The sequence below is a fragment of the Chiloscyllium plagiosum genome, unplaced genomic scaffold (assembly GCF_037043375.1).
Source record: "Chiloscyllium plagiosum isolate Xiang-an unplaced genomic scaffold, Cpla_swu_hap1 HiC_scaffold_33, whole genome shotgun sequence".
Taxonomy (NCBI): Eukaryota; Metazoa; Chordata; class Chondrichthyes; order Orectolobiformes; family Hemiscylliidae; genus Chiloscyllium; species Chiloscyllium plagiosum.
Window position 1 is genome coordinate 25,205,650 of NW_028270171.1, and position 16,800 is coordinate 25,222,449.

The window sequence follows — 16,800 nt, forward strand, 5'->3', positions numbered from 1 at the left end:
CTACAGGAACCATCTACAACATTAACCTGCTTTTATCTAGTTTCCTTTCAAAACCAATTCAGTGCAGTTGAAATACTGTGTGGTATCACTCACTGTAATAAACACTCTCCTTGAATAAGGTGAAGAGAAAGTCATGGCAAATGATAAAATTACGCATGATGATGGCTCTTAAATATATGCTTATAAATTATTCTGCAAAGCAATAGCATTTAAAACATTTATTGACACTTGTAGAAATTAAATAAGAAACAATAAACATCACAGACAATTAACTATACATTTACAACAATATTTCATATTCACTGGAGAGCTGTAGTTTTAAGATCAAAGATTTTCTGAAGTTGATCAAATCTCACCTCACTTATTTCTCACAATTCCCAAGAGGTTAATGAGTAAAAATCCCATTCAATGTTTTCAAGTCTCCATTTTCCATACACAAACACTAATACAAAAGTTAAATACCACAAGTGCTGGAAATCTGCAATAAAATCAGGAAATATTGAAATGCAGGTCAGGTAGCGGAGAGAAAAAAAATGATCAATTTGCAATATTAATTTTGTTTTTTTCTGCAGATACATTTTTAGCACCTGAGAGTTTCAACACTTACTGTTTATATTCTTAATGTAGACCATGCCCTTGGAGTGATTAATGTGAATGGAATGTTAAATCTATCACTGAGATGTGCTGGTGAAGGGCATTGTTTCGTAAATACATGGAGCACTTACAAAGAGAGGCTGGTGTGAGAATTGTTCCCCACGTTATTACAGTTCCAGACAGATACCCCAAATTGTTAAGCTCCCAGGTGAGCCCGGATGAAACAGTTCCCTTTCCTTCTTTATTGGCCCATTTGTTTGGACACTAATAGGTTAATTTAGAAAGGGTTCCTTTCTTGTGAATGCCTTTCTCCCAAACCAATGGAATTGATGTTTAAGAGTAGCCAATTAAACCAGGATGTGTTGAATTAACAAGAGGGTGAGTGTATTCATTACAAAATGCAAAAACACATCCACACAGATTAGGAAGAGAAGGAGGTGCAGGCAGATAGCATAGTGAAGAAAACAGGTCAAGGCAGCGGGCCGTGGAGGGGGTCGTTAGGGCCGACTGCCTGCCCCTCTTCCGCGGTTACGTTAGAGCCCTAGTGTCCTTGGAAAAGGAGCACGCGGTGTCGACCAACACCCTGGAGTTGTTCAGGGAGAGGTGGGCGCCGCAGGGAGTGGAGTGCATTATTCCTCCCTCCAACTCTATTTTGATTTAGTCCCTACCCTCCCCCTCACTGTTTTGATCACACAGCACTGCCCTTTGATGTGAAGGGCAGTGCTTGTCACTGGCCACCCGGGTGTTTTCCTATCTTCCTGGTGGTGGAATTTGAATAAAGATTCGTGCACTTTGTGTCTTTCACTGTGTCTCACACCTGCACACACACCATGGGTGCTGGGGATAAAATAAGCACTACCGCACTTAGGTGGTAGTGTGGGGGTTAAATTTTTTTTTGAACAAAAAAAAATAAACAGGAGTGTCACCCGGTACGGAGGAAGGAGGGCAGGTCTGAAGACCTCCTCGTGGGAGAATAAAAAAAAGCATAGTGAAGAAGACATTCGGTACACTTGCCTTTATTACTCAGTGCATTGAGTATAGGAATTGGGATGTTGGGTTGTCGCTGTACAGGACATTGGTTAGGCCAATTTGGAATACAGGGTTCAATTCCGGTTTCCCTCCTATAGAAAGATGTTGTGAAACTTGGAAGGGTTCAGAAAAGATTTGCAAGGGCTGGAGGGTTTTTGCTATAGGGAGAGGCTGAATACACTGAGGCTATTTCTGGAGCATTGGAGCTGAAGGGTAACTTTATACAGGTTTATAAAATCACGAGGGGCATGGATAGGGTGAATAGCCAAGGTGTTTTCCACAAGGTGGGTGAGTCCAAAAATAGATTTAAGGTGGGAGGAGAATAATTTAAAAGGGACTAAGGGGCAGCTTTTTCTTGCAGAAGATGGTGTATGTATGGAACGAGCTGCCAGAGCAAGTGGTGGAGGATGGTACAATTACAACATTTAAAAGGCATCTGGACAGGGGTATATGAACAGGGTGAGTTTAGAGGGATATGGGCCAAATGCTGGCAAGTCGGACTAGATTAATTCAGGATATCAGGTCGGCATAGACGGGTTGGACCAAAGGGTCTGTTTCCATGCTGCACAACTCTGTAACATTTAAAAGGCAGCTGGATGGGGACATGAATAAGAAGGCTTCAGAGGGATATGGACCAAATGCTGGTTTGTGGGACTAGATGACTTTCGGATATCTGGTTGGCATGGACGAGTTGGAGCAAAGGATCTGTACAACTCTGTGTCTCTGTAAGTGTAAGCTTTCTTGGGAGATTTTGAATTTTGTTACAGAGCCTTTTTAAATGACTGTGACATTTTAATTTGTGCTTATTTGGTTTAATTGCTTTATTTCAATTTGTAGTGTAAGGAGATTTCTGAAAAGCAGGCTGTCAGTAGGTTAGAAGACGGAATAGGTTATGCTGCATTCTGCAATTACAGCGATGATGATGTGCCAAGTGTAATACTTCAACTGGCTTGGCATTGATTTATTGGTTAATACTCTTAGCCATTGAAGTTATAACATCTTCAAATGAGAGTGAAAGCATATATCTTGGGAGGATATTTCATTCCTCTAAAAATACCACGTATCTGAAAGTTCCCTGCAGTTAATAGATCAATGGGACAGGAATTACCTATTATATCACAAAGTAAGTCTGTTTTTTTCTGCTGAACTTCTACTCAGCTAAAGATTGGCTCTGCCTGTTGCGTGACATGGCTTTTAATTTCCACTGATCGACCAGATGAACATTAGCAACACAAACTCACATAAAAATGTCATGCAGGTATGAATTATAAAATAAATCAAGTTATTTCTTTCCCTACTCGTTTTCAGATAACACCTGAAACCTCTATCACCAAAGGGAGCAGATATTTGGGAACAGCCCTGCCTGCAAGATCCCTCGAAGCCACACACCATCTTGACTTGGAAATATATTGGAGTTCCTTCAGTGTTTCTGAGTCAAAATCCTGGAATGTCCTTCCTAATCTTCAGGAATGCAGTGGTTGAAGAATTCAGTACACCACTGCCTTCTCAGGGGTAGTTAGGGATGGGCAATAAGTCCACCACTGCCTTCTCAGGGGTAGTTAGGGATGGGCAATAAGTACTGGTTCAGCCTCTGATGCCTGCAGCCCTTGAATTCATATTTTAAAAAGTCTCTTCCAAAGAAGTCTGTGAGGGGATAATTATTTGGGTAGATTGCGCTCAGTTATGACCCACTCTCCCTCCTTGCCAAGGTGATGATAATTTCCCTTACCTCCCTCTCCGCCTCACTCTGATGCTTTAACTTGTATGCCACTCCACACAAAGTGAGGGAGAACTTAGGACTTCAGATAGAGGTGCTGAACAATGTGTCCTGAGCCAATAAAGTAAACAGCTTGTGAGGCATTGGTTTATTTTTGTTAAAGTTGGAACAATCGAAGAAGCATGAAGGAATGCAGTCAAACTCCGAAAGAACCAGGATTTTAATTTAACTTTCAGTCGCTATTGGATTTGGGAGCAGCTATACAACTCTCCCTGCTACAGCAAAATGCTTGAGTTCTCTCATTCTCTCAGAGATTTCTCTTGATATTCTTTCCTTCTGGATTGGAAACTTGCATGTGAGACAATCTGAACTTGCTTTTACCAACAGAGTGTTTATGGGGTGTTACTATATTGAAGCAGTTGCTGTTTAGTATTTAAATCATCTATTATTCTGTTAAGTTTTCAAATAGAGTTAAGCTGTTCCAATTCTTTCTTTCTTTGCATTTTAAGAATAAAGTCTAAAATCTGTTATGCTTCAAGACTGGTAGTTTGACCAATCAAATTACATCCAGAACACAACACCTTACATTTGCCATTAAACAGAAGAAAAAGTTGGGATCTAGGCTATCTCCTTAATATAATTTGAGCGGCTTTGGTCTGGTCTATAGCAGAAGTAATTCTACACTTGACCTGAAAGAGGTTTGGGAGTTTCTGATTGGAGAGACTTCTGAATTGCTTCTACCATTCTATGCCTGGGGGAGTCTGACGCAAGAATATTGAGAGAAATTTATATTGACTCTACTGAAACCTGAGTTGGAAATTTATATTGACTCTACTGTATCAAATGATAAATTCAGTTGTGTTTGGTGGTGTTGGATGAGGTGGGAAAGTTATCCAGGAAGAAATCAATTGTTCATCTTCAAAAAGTGATACAGAATCTTTCAATCCAGTTTAAACTTCAGATCTGAAAAACAGCACTTCCGATAATGCAATTGTTATACCACTTTTGGAATTCTGTGCTCAGTTCTGGTCTCCCTGCTATAGGAAAAATTGAATTGAACTGGATTGAATTGAATAGAATTAGCTTTATTGTCACATGTACTCAAATGAGTGCAGTGACAAATTTATAAGTTGTCACTTACAGTGCCATCTTGGGTAGAAAGATGCCTCGGCACAGATTCTTCAGCACAAGCTCTTTGTGAAAAGTAAAGAAATAAAGTTGTGAAACTTAAAAGGGTTTGGAAAACATTTACAAGGATGTTGCCATGGTTGGATTGTTTGAAATATACAGAGAGTCGGAATAGGCTGGGGCTATTTTCCGTGAAGTATTGGAAGCTGAGGGGTAACCTTAAAGAGATTTATAAAATTATAAGGGGCATGGACAGAGTGAATCTCCACGGTCTTTTTCCAGGAAAGGGGAGTCCAAAACTAGAGGCCATGGGTTTAAGGTGAGAAAGGAAAGATATAAAAGGCACTGAAGGGGCAATCTTTTCACACAAAGGGTGGTGTGTGTATGAAATGAGCAGCCAAAGGAAGTGGTGGAGGTGGGTACAATTACAATATTTAAAAGGCATCTAGATGGGAATATGAATAAGAAGGGTTTTGAGGGAAATGGGCCAAATGCTGGCAGATGAGACTAGATAAATCGAGGATATCTGTTTGGCATGGACAAGTTGGCTGTCCAACTCTATGACTATATGACTCCAATATTCACTTAGTTACTCCATTGAAGTGTCAGCCTAGATTGCATGTTCAAACATTTCTCAGTGTTAAGATTGGTACTAGCTGAGTGAACAGGGAAATTTACACTGGATCAATCTTGTGTTGGATTAAGTTGACCTAGAGCTGCTTAGTGCTGTAATGGAGAGGAAAGTTTACCATCGATCTTGTTCCTACTCTACCTGATCTTGGTGTAGGATATATTGCAGATAACAGTGGTATTCCACTCCCAAGATTTAACTGTTTCACCTTGAAAAGCATCACAGTTTATCAACAGAAAATCTGAAAAGCATGTTAATAGTTTCTGTTCCTTTGAAGGTCCCACTTGCAAAGATAATAAATCTAGACAGGATTGAACCAGAGTTCCAGACAACGTCTGGCAACACTTAACAGCTACAGGTAGCTGCTGAGTATCTCTGTGGAGTTCAGCTGCAAGTACTCGAGTTCCCAGTCATTCTTGTCCCTCTCTTCATTTCCTGCCTCGAATTTCGATGTTCTCCTCTTCTCCAAGGATTCAATAATCATTTGAGCAAAGTCAGCCTGCAGCCTCTGCAAATTTTCCCTGTGAAAATAAAAACACAACTAGTAAATTCCCTAAGCCCACGACACATGATTTAATGTGTTCAAATGTGTCTAATGCCACAGGCTGAACAAGTCGAAGGAACCACCCTGGAACAAGTCAGAACTACAGATGTTGAACGTGCAACTCACTGATTTCAATGCGCCAAGTGTTACAATCCTGACAAATTTTAAAAGTAGGATAAATTAATTGATCTAGAGCTGGATTCACATATCAACCCAAGATTGCCTTGCTTTGAGATTTAAGCCAAAGTTAGTCAATTAAATACAGGTCGGGAGAACCTTTGGCTATTGGTGTCTGCCCTTACAGCATCACCAATTACGTGAAGTTTGTCTCCCCAGTTTCTCTCCACTTGTGATACATTATTTTAGTGGTTTACTTTTACTTACTTACCTTGTTCTTGTAATCATTGACATCATTATTACCACTATCACTGCAATTCCCATGATCACTTTTGTGGTATTTCCCTCAAGGCCTCGTCCTGGTACTTTGTGGTATTTGCAACAGGTTCCTGTGGAGGGCAGCACCTTATGGGGGGCAGGGTTCTGTGGAGGGTAGGCTCCTGCAGAGGGCAGTGTCACATGAAGGGCAGGTTCCTGTTGAAGTTTTTTGTCAGGCAGACAAGGTTCCACAATACTAGACTAATTAGTAAAGTTAGGTCACATGGGATTCAGGGTAAGCTTGCCAATTGGACACATAATTGGCTTAACGGCAGGAGACAAAGAGTGACAGTGGACATTTGCTCTTCAGATTGGAGGCCTGTCAACCGTACTGTGATTGCTTCTTCAGAGAGGATCCTGAACTATGAGATCATTAAGTACTCCTGTCACACAGTACAGAAACAGACCCTTTGGTCCAATCAGTCCATGCGAATATAATCTCAACCTAAACTAGTCCCACTTGCCTGCTCCCGGTCCATATCCCCCAAAATCTTTCCTATTCATCTACCTATTCAAATGTCTTTTAAGCATTGACATTGTACCCCCATCCACCACTTCAGAATGTTAATTCCACATGCAAACCACCCTCTGTGTAAGACATTTGCCTCTCATGTCTTTCTTAAATATCTCTCCTCTTACCTTAAAAATGTGCCTCTTAGTCTTAAAATCCCCCATCCGAGGGAAAAGACAACTACCATTAACTCTATGTACACCTCTCATCATTTTAAAGACTTCTATTGGGTCGCCTCTCAACCTTCTACACTCCTGTGCAAAAAATCCCAGCAGTCGCTCCTTATAATTTCAAAGATTGAGTAGACTAAGGAATATATTCATTGAAATTTAGAAAAATGGGGGTGGGGGATCTTACAGAAACATTTAAAATTATGAAGGGAACACATAAGATGGAAGCAGGGAGGTTGTTTCCACTGGCAGGTGAAACTAGAACTAACAGGCATAGCCTCAAAGTAAGGGCAAACAGATTTAGGACTGACTTTAGGAGGCACCTCTTCACCCAAAATGTTGTGAATCTGTGTAATTCCCTGCCCAGTGAAGCAGTTGAGGCTACCTTGTTGAATGTTTTTAAGGCAAAGACTGACAGATTTCCAAACAGTAAAGGAATTAAGGACGGGCAAGTAGAGCTGAGTCCTGAAAAGATCAGCCACGATCTTATTGAATGGTGGAGTGGGTTGGAGGGGCCAGATGGCCTACACATGCTCCTAGCTCTTATGTTCTTATATATTCTCTAGAGTTTTGAAGAATGATAGGTGATCCAGTTTGACGTGTATAAAATTCTAAGTTTGCCCCTGTTCCTATTTCTTACAAGCCACCTCACTGCTTGCCTTTGAGAACGGACTAAACCTTCCTCAGTGCCGGGAACAGCGCACGCTTCCCCTGTCTCACTTACGCTGAAGGTGGGGCTGGCAGCCTGAAATTGCGATCTGTCTCTCCTGTGAGCCAATAGGTCACTTCAGTTCCTCTTCCCTGAAACAGACAAGATATCAGTTATTCCCTGCATAGACCACATGACTCTTGGCAGTTCCCCTAAATCAAACACTGGGTCCTATCAACATGTACTCAAAGTTCCCCAGTCTTTTAAGCTGTAGCTCAGTGAGTCGCACTTTTATCTCTGAGTTAGGAGACTCACCCTGGACTTGCACACAGTCTGGGCTGAAAACAATGACTGCAGATGCTGGAAACCAGATTCTGGATTAGTGGCGCTGGGAGAGCACAGTCTGGGCTGCCAACTGGGAAAATGTTGCTCTGCTGCAAGTGGCTTTTTGGACAAGACATTAAACCAAAACCCTTTCTTCCCTTTTAAGTAGATTCTACACTGTTTTATTGAGGAATGTGACGATGCTGCCCCTATCACAAGGTTATGTTGTCCTTGGTTATTTTTTCAAGAGGGGTTGTAAACTCAGTGGTGCCAAAATGACTGCCAGAAACTGCTTATGTCAACAACCAGAGGAGGCCTTTAGATTTTCCCCAATCTGTTACAGACCAGGCCAGACCCCCTTAAAACATTTTGAGAAGGTAGCCCAGACCCTAACTTTTATTTCTTTAAAGGCAGACGTATAGTGAATATTCTGGGAGTGATGCAGCTGGTGAAACCACTAGGTTTCAAGAAAAACAGAATTTATTTACACACTGCAGTTGAAATGCGAAGAAAAAAAAAACAGAATTTAGAATAAATGATTTGAAAACGCAACTGACTCAAAATCGCAACTTAATGACATTGTTCCAATTCCTGCAACATCCCATAAACTCACTCTTGGGCAAATAGTAAATTCAAACACAGGTACTTACAGGCAGGAGAGATTTCAGAGAGAAGGTTCTGATAAGATCTCTGTTGAAGCATGGAGCCTCTTTTCACTTCAGCTGTTTCTCTAGGTCCCCTGCAGTTTCTCACTGCTTGCTAAAACCACATCAAACTGGAAAAAACCCTGAACTGGGAGAACTGGCCACTCCCCTTTCATTGAACAACTGTTTTTTTTAAAAAAAAACCTGAAGGCCTCCTCTGATTGTTGACTTAGACAGCTTCTGTTAGTCATTTCGGCACCACTGACTTTACAACTCCCTTGAAACAAATTAAGGACAAGATAACCTTGTTAAAGGGGCAGCATTATCACAGGGGTGATGGCATTCTCCTTGACGTCCTATCCAATATTTCGCTTTTTATTTATTCCCCTAATAGAAGGTCAGTTACTTGAAACATTAATTCTGCTTATTTCTTCACCCCTGCTGAATATTTCCAGAATGTTTGGGTTTTTTGTTTCAGATTTCCGGCATCTTCGGTATTTTGTTTTAATATTCCTCCCTCAAACAACATCTCAAACCATGATTTGGTCATTGTGACATCTTGAAATAGTTGCCATATTTGGTACGATACAACAATGTTTTCAACCCAAATGTTGAGGATGTGAAAGGCACTACAGAAATGCAAGGTTTTCTTCTAATGTGATGAAGAGTAGGAACAGTGGAGGCCCAGAACCTGGTGAGCTTGGTTATTCTCTCAGGAAGATTATACTGTGTGAGGTTAGATCCTTGGATCACAATAGCCTTGACACAGGAGTGGGAGGAAGCCATTGAACCCATTCCATCATGATCTAAGATCCATGGTAGATCTGTACCTCAGCTCTACTCTGTTCATTTTTTTTATTTCGAAAATATACTTTATTCATAAAATATTTTGATGATCTGTACAATTGGTCATGCCATACATACGTAAACATTCCATTTCTTGGCATACAGAGACAGTCATCATTCATATATACAGGTCTGTACGATTACTATCCACATATTTAGCGGGGAGGTCAGCGGAGCCCCCTTACTGCGTCGGCCCCCTGTTCTGTCAAAGGTAATCGCCAACCGGGTCAGGTCTGCTCTGGGGTTGGTGATTCACCCTGTCCAAACCTGTGCTGTACTGGGCAGGAAGATCGCTGAGAGTCTCACACTCCTCAGGTCTTTCCCCACCGCGCCTTGGCGGCAGCTGCCCCAAGCTTCAGCATGTCCCTCAACACGTAGTCCTGGACCTTGGAATGTGCCAGTCTGCAGCACTCACTCGGGGTCAACTCCTTCAGCTGGAAGATCAACAGGTTTCGGACCGCCCAGAGAGCGTCCTTCACCGAGTTGATGATCCTCCAGGCACAGTTGATGTTCGTCTTGGTGTGCGTCCCGGGGAACAGGCCGTAGAGCACGGAGTCCCGCGTCACGGCGCTGCTCTGGACGAACCTCAACAAACACCACTGCATTCCTCTCCAGACTTCCTCTGCGTAGGCACATTCCAGAAGGAAGTGTGTGACAGTCTCGTCCCCCCCCCCGCAGCCACTTCGAGGGCAGCGTGCGGTGTGGCTGAGAGTCCGGGCCTGCATAAAGGATCTCACAGGCAGAGCCCTTCTCACCACCAGCCAAGCCATGTCTTGGTGCTTGTTGGAAAGTTCTGGCGATGAGGCATTCTGCCAAATGGCTTTGACAGTCTGCTCAGGGAACCGCTCGATAGGATCCGCCCTCTCCTTTTCCCGAAGGGTCTCAAGGACACTACATGCTGACCACTTCCTGATGGACTTGTGGTCAAAGGTGTTTTTCTTCATAAACTTCTCCATGAAGGACAGGTGATACGGAACGGTCCAACTACTCGGAGCGTTCCGCGGCAGCGAGGCCAGGCCCATCCTTCGCAACACCGGGGACAGGTAGAACCTCAGTACGTAGTGACACTTGGTGTTTGCGTACCGGGGATCCATGCACAGCTTGATGCAGCCACACGCAAAGGTGACCATCAGGGTGAGGGTGGCATTGGGTATATTTTTTCCACCATTGCCCAGATCTTTGTACAGTGAGTCCCTTCGGACCCGGTCCATCTTTGACCTCCATATGAACTGGAAGATGGCCCGGGTGATTGCAGCGGCACAGGTTCTGGGAATAGGCCAGACCTGTGCCACGTATAACAGCAATAACAGTGTCTCACACCTGATGACCAGGTTTTTTCCCGCGATGGAGAGCGACCGTAGCTTCCATCTGCCCAGTTTCTGCCTCACTTTGCTGATACGCTCCTCCCAAGACTTGGCGCATGCCCCAGCTTCCCTGAACCAAATACCCAGCACTTCAGGTGGTCGGTCCTGACGGTGAAGGGGATCGAGGATTGGTCGGCCCAGTTCCCGAAGAGCATGGCCTCGCTCTTGCCTCGGTTTACCTTGGCCCCCGAGGCCCATTCGAACTGGTCACAGATGCACATGAGTCTGCGCACGGACAGCGGATCCGAGCAGAAAACGGCAACATCATTCATGTACAGGGAGGCCTTAACCTGCAAGCCCCCGCTGCCAGGAATAGTCATCCCTCTCAGGCTCGCATCCTTCCTGATGGACTCAGCAAATGGCTCTATGCAGCACACAAACAAGGCAAGAGAGAGAGGGCAGCCCTGCCTGACCCCAGATCTGACTGGGAAGCTATCTGATTCCCACCTATTGATTGAGACTGCACTGACAATGTTGGTGTAGAGCAGTCTGATCCAATTGCAGATTCCCTCCCCAAAGCCCATTTTGGAGAGAACATCTCTCACATACGTGTATGATATCCTGTCAAAGGCTTTCTCCTGGTCTAAACTGATCAGGCAGATGTCCAACCCTCTGTCCTGCACGTAGGCGATCGTATCCCTGAGGAGTGTGAGACTCTCAGCGATCTTCCTGCCCAGTACAGCACAGGTTTGGTCAGGGTGAATCACCGACCCCAGAGCAGACCTGACCCGGATGGCGATTACCTTTGACAGAATTTTATAATCCGCATTCAATAGTGAGATTGGTCTCCAATTTCTGAGTTCCTCCCTCTCCCCCTTCCGCTTGTAGATGAGGGTGATGATGCCTTTCCTCATGGATTCACTCATGGTACCTGCCCGAAGCATACTGACATACACCTCCAGCAGGTCCTGGCCAATCAAGTCCCACAGAGCGGAATAGAACTCGACCGGTAAACTGTCGCTTCCGGGAGTTTTATTCTTTTCGAAGAATTCGAGGGCCTTGGTCAGCTCGTCCAGAGATAGCGGCTGGTCCAGCCTCTCCTGTGTTCTGTCGTCTAAGACCTCTGTGATAGAATACTCTGTTCATGCCCATTTCCTTTGTTACCAACAGAAGACTATCAATCTCAGTATTGAGTAGGAGAATTGTAATTGGATAAAGTAATCAGAATCACCTTCAGGTAAGTCTCTCCCCGCATCTCATATTCAAATTTACACTCCGTCCTCTTCAGTATACTGATTGTCGATTGGTTAACGTGAATTCTTAATGCTGCAAAGAGAATATTCTTTTCTTAATGCAGTTCAAATAAAAGGCCTCTTGAATCATTCAAAGGAAGTAGGGAGGGAATAGGATGAAACCCACTGCACCTGCCGGAATAAAGGCTTGAATCCAGAGTGAGAGATTGAGTGAGTCATTCATCTCAAACATGAGATGTGGCATTTTTATCTTGTATTATGTTAATCACAAGTTTTTGAAGGGAGCTTTACCTTTATCTAGCCATATGAAGAAGGGTTACTGGACCCAAAACATTAACTCTGCTTTCTCTCCGCAGATGTTGCCAGACCTGCTGAGTCTTTCCTGCAATTTCTGAGTTTGTTTCTGATTTCCAGCATTCAGCTTTTTTTGGTTTTCAACTACTTTCCTTGCCCTTGGGGTGTTTGATGTTCTGCACTGAACTGACCTGTCCTGGGACTGTTTAATATGAGTGTGGCAGGGGTTTTAATCTGTACCCGACCTAGGTGACTGCTTGGAGTCGGTGGATTGTTCCATATTCAAGAACTCAGTGGCCAACCTAAATGAGTATACCACTACCGTTAGAGACTTCATCAGTGAGTTTATAGAGGATTGGGTGCCAAAGAAATTATCCAAGTGCAACCCAACCAGAAACCGTGGATGAACTGGAAGACCCACTTCTGCGACCCCTAGGACTCATAATGGCACACAAACCAACAGCCACGGTCAGACAACAACTCACCAGAACGAAGGACCCGATACCCAACGTGAGCAAGACGAATGTAGTGTACAAAATACCATGCAAGGACTGCACTAAACACTATATAGGACAAACAGGAAGACAGCTAACAATCTGCATACATGAACATCAACTAGCCACAAAACGACACGACCAGCTATCCTTAGTAGCCACACATGCGGTGGGCGGCACGGTGGCACAGTGGTTAGCACTGCTGCCTCACAGCGCCTGAGACCCGGGTTCAATTCCCGCCTCAGGCGACTGACTGTGTGGAGTTTGCACGTTCTCCCCGTGTCTGCGTGGGTTTCCTCCGGGTGCTCCGGTTTCCTCCCACAGTCCAAAGATGTGCAGGGTCAGGTGAATTGGCCATGCTAAAATTGCCTGTAGTGTTAGGTAAGGGGTAAATATAGGGGTATGGGTGGGTTTCGCTTCGGCGGGTCGGTGTGGACTTGTTGGGCCGAAGGGCCTGTTTCCACACTGTAATGTAATCTAAACATGCAGACAACAAGCAACATGAATTCGACTGGGACAACACTACTATCATAGGGCAAGCCAGACAGAGAACAGCCAGGGAATTCCTAGAGGCATGGCATTCATCCACAAACTCCATCGACAAACACATCGACCTGGACCCAATATACCAACCACTACAGCGGACAGCTGAAACTGACAACCGGAAGCGGCAGGGACAGACCACTATAAACACTGGAGGAAACATCAAAGAAGCGCTTCGCAGGAGGCTCCCAAGCACTGATGATGTCGCCTAGCCAGGGGACGAAATGTTTGCAACAAAGACTTCCAGCTCGGCGAACAGAACCACAACAACGAGCACCCGAGCTACAAATCTTCGCACAAACTTTGAAGACCCACTTCCTATAGAGGTCCTGGTCTGAGGTGACCCTGACCTATACAGAAAATCTACGTATGATCTTCACAAAGCCATCAGGCATATCAAGAGATAATGTCAGACTGAACTAAAGTCTCTGACTAACCACACAAATACACATCGACTGTGGCAAGACTTACACAACATAATGGGGTACAAAGCGAAGTCGAGTAGAATCACTTACAACAGTGCATCGCTCTCTGCTAAGCTCAATGCATTCTACGCTTGGTTTGTGAAAAAGGTCAGTGAAATGATGTCAATTGCCCCGACAGCCTCGGGTGCACCTATACGCACAGACACAGAGGTCAGATCGGTTTCCTTGAGAGTGAACCTATGAAAAGCAACTGGTCTGGATGCAGTCCCTGTCTGTGCACTCAGACCCTGTGCAGACGAGCTGGCGGTGTATTCACTGACATCTTTAACCTTCCCTAATGCAACCTGAAGTCCCCACCTGCTTCAGGAAGACCACTATCATCCCAGTGCTAAAATAAAATCAGGTAACATATCTTAAAGACTACCGCCCGGTAGCTTTGATATCCACTAATATGAAATGCTTCAAGAGGTTAGAAATGGTACATATCAACTCCAGCCTCCTAGATTGCCTCAATCTACTACAACGTAGGGGGTGGCACGGTGGCTCAGTAGTTAGCACTGCTGCCTCGCAGCTCAAGGGTCCCAGGTTCAATTCCACCCTTGGGCAACTGTCTATGTGGAGTTTGCACGTTCTCCTCGTGTCTGTGTGGGTTTCCTCTGGGTGCTCTGGTTTCCTCCCACAGTCCAAAAATGTGTAGGTCAAGTGAATTGGCCATGCTAAATTGCCCCATAGTATTAGGTGCATCAGTCAGAGGGGAATGGGTCTGAGTGGGTTACTCTTTGGAGGGTCGGTGTGGACTGGTTGGGCCAAAGGAACTGTTTCCACACTGTAGGGAATCTAATCTAACTCGCCTACTGTCACAGTAGATTCAAGGCAGACACCATCTCCCTGGCCCTACACTCATCCCTGGAACATTCGGATAACAAGGACATTTATTTCAGACTTTACCTCCATATTAATTCCAACAAATCTCATCTCCAAACTCCAAGGCCTCGGACTCTGCTCAACCCTCTGATCTTCAACTGAACCACAAACCACAATCAGTAAGGATAGACAACAACTTCGTGGGTGGCACGGTGGCACAGTGGTTAGCACTGCTGCCTCACAGCGCCAGAGACCCGGGTTCAATTCCCGCCTCAGGCGACTGACTGTGTGGAGTTTGCATGTTCTCCCCGTGTCTGCGTGGGTTTCCTCTGGGTGCTCCGGTTTCCTCCCACAGTCCAAAGATGTGCAGGTCAGGTGAATTGGCCATGCCAAATTGCCCGTAGTGTTAGGTAAGGGGTAAATGTAGGGATATGGGTGGGTTGCGCTTCGGCAGGTCGGTGTGGACTTGTTGGGCCGAAGGGCCTGTTTCCACACTGTAATGTAATCTAATCAAACTAATCCTCAACGATAGTACTCTGCAAGGCTCCAAATTCAGCCCCTTTCTATACTCCTTATACACTCATGACTCTGTGGCCAAGTTCAGCTCTAACTCCGTTTACAAATTTACTGATGACACCACCGTAGTCAGTCAGATCTCAAACAGTGACAAGACAGAATAACAGGAAGTAGATAGACAGCTTAGTGGCATGATGTAACAATCTCTCCCTCAATGTCAGCAAAATGAAGGAGCTGATCACTGATATCTGGAAATGGAATGCAGGGCACACCCCTGTCTGTATCAATTGTGCTGAGGAGGAGATGATTGAGAGCTCAAAGTAAATATCACCAATACTGGTGATATTGGTCCAACCACACTGACACTACAGTCAAGAAAATACGCAAACTTCTTTACTTTCTCAGAAGGCTAATGAAATTTGGCACTCCACAATGACTCTTCCCAATTTTTATAGGTGCACCATAGAAAGCATCCTATCTGGATGCATCACAGCAACTACTCTGACCAAGACCACAAGAAATTACAGAGAGTTGTGAACGCAGTCCATCTTCCAAACCAGCCTTCCTTCTGTTGACATTTCCCACTGCCTCAGGAAAGCAGTCAACATAATTAAAGACCACTCCCACCCCAGTTATACTGTCTCCCAACCTCTTCCATCAGGCAGAAGGTACAGAAGTTTGAAGATATGTACCAACAGATTCACAAACAGGTTATTCCTTGCAGATATCAGACTTATGAATGAGCCTTTCATACATTGGAGTTGATCTTTATCAGGATCTTCTCTGCAGCTATGCTACAATATTCTGCATTCTGTTCTGCTGTCCTTATGTAAGGTATAATTTGCCTGGATAGCTCGCAAAATGATACTTATCACCGTATCTCGGTACGTGTCAATAATAAATCAAATCAAATTTTTTAAAAATCCAAACCTAGGCAAATAGAGAGACAGAGAGACAGACAAGCACAAGAACAAGTGCATCTCGAGAGAGAGAGACAAAGATAATGAGACAGACAGGAGTTGAGAGATATAGCAATTGTGAAGAATGCAGAAAATCAAGGATTAAAAGGGAATTGATAGAAAAAAACAGAACAGTGAGAAAGACGAAAACTGACAGAAAGATAGAGAAAGATAAACAGAGACAGAAGGAAAGTACACAGTTCAGCTGGATTGAGAAAGATTGTCAGATTGAATGGGGGGAATGCAGATCTTACGTAATCCTGTAGACTCCATTCGTGAGGCTGTGTTGACCACGTCACCAAAGAGACAGTATCGTGGCATCTTGGTCCCTACCACACCTGCCGCACATGGACCTTTGACAAACAAAGCCATGGTGAGAGGAAAGGCAAACAATTGTATAATGATCCAATGGAGAGGCAGCTCATTCAGCCCATCTTGTCAGTGCTGGCACTTTGAACAAGTTATCCAATGACTCCCATTCTATTGTGTTGAGTTGTGCATTGGTCCGAAAAGGGTTGGAGACTGCACTAAACTTCACCAACCTGATGACATCACCCAGACTTGAGTGGGGAAAGCAGGAGAATAGATCTGGATCTCAATGGGGATAGATGTGCCATCTCCATCTCCCAATAGTCTTATAATAATATCTAACTATTTAATAGTAATTAATTTTATTGTATCACAATTCGATTATGAAATAAACTGCATGTTTTTAAGAGCCTCTTCTTGGCAATACTCAATAGTGGTTGATTCTCTGTCACTGGAAATCAAAAAGGTGGCATGGTGGCTCAGTAGTTCATGCTGCTGCTTCACAATGGGTTCAATTCCAGCCCCGGGCAACTGTATGGAGTTTGTACGTTGTCCTCACATCATTGTGAGATTCTTCCGGGTGGTTTGGTTTCCTCCCACAGTCCAAAGGTGTGCAG

At 44.2% G+C, this 16,800-nt stretch overlaps 1 protein-coding gene across 6 annotated transcripts in view; it reads right to left on the reverse strand.

Annotated features, from left to right (window-relative positions):
• Positions 1 to 209: 209 nt before the first annotated feature.
• Positions 210 to 16,800, reverse strand: part of LOC122542318 (guanylyl cyclase C-like) — a 193,643-nt gene continuing 177,052 nt past the window's right edge. For 4 of the 6 annotated variants that reach the window (XM_043679963.2, XM_087978379.1, XM_043679962.2 and 1 more), the window contains 4 exons: positions 16,129 to 16,227; positions 11,758 to 11,852; positions 7,484 to 7,560; positions 210 to 5,620 (listed from right to left, as the gene is read on the reverse strand). In XM_043679963.2, the coding sequence (XP_043535898.1) occupies positions 5,452 to 5,620; positions 7,484 to 7,560; positions 11,758 to 11,852; positions 16,129 to 16,227 (440 nt within the window). In that variant the 3' untranslated portion in view covers positions 210 to 5,451. The remainder of the gene's footprint in view (positions 5,621 to 7,483; positions 7,561 to 11,757; positions 11,853 to 16,128; positions 16,228 to 16,800) is intronic. The other 2 variants (XM_087978378.1, XR_015752575.1) reach the window with 2 other exon arrangements.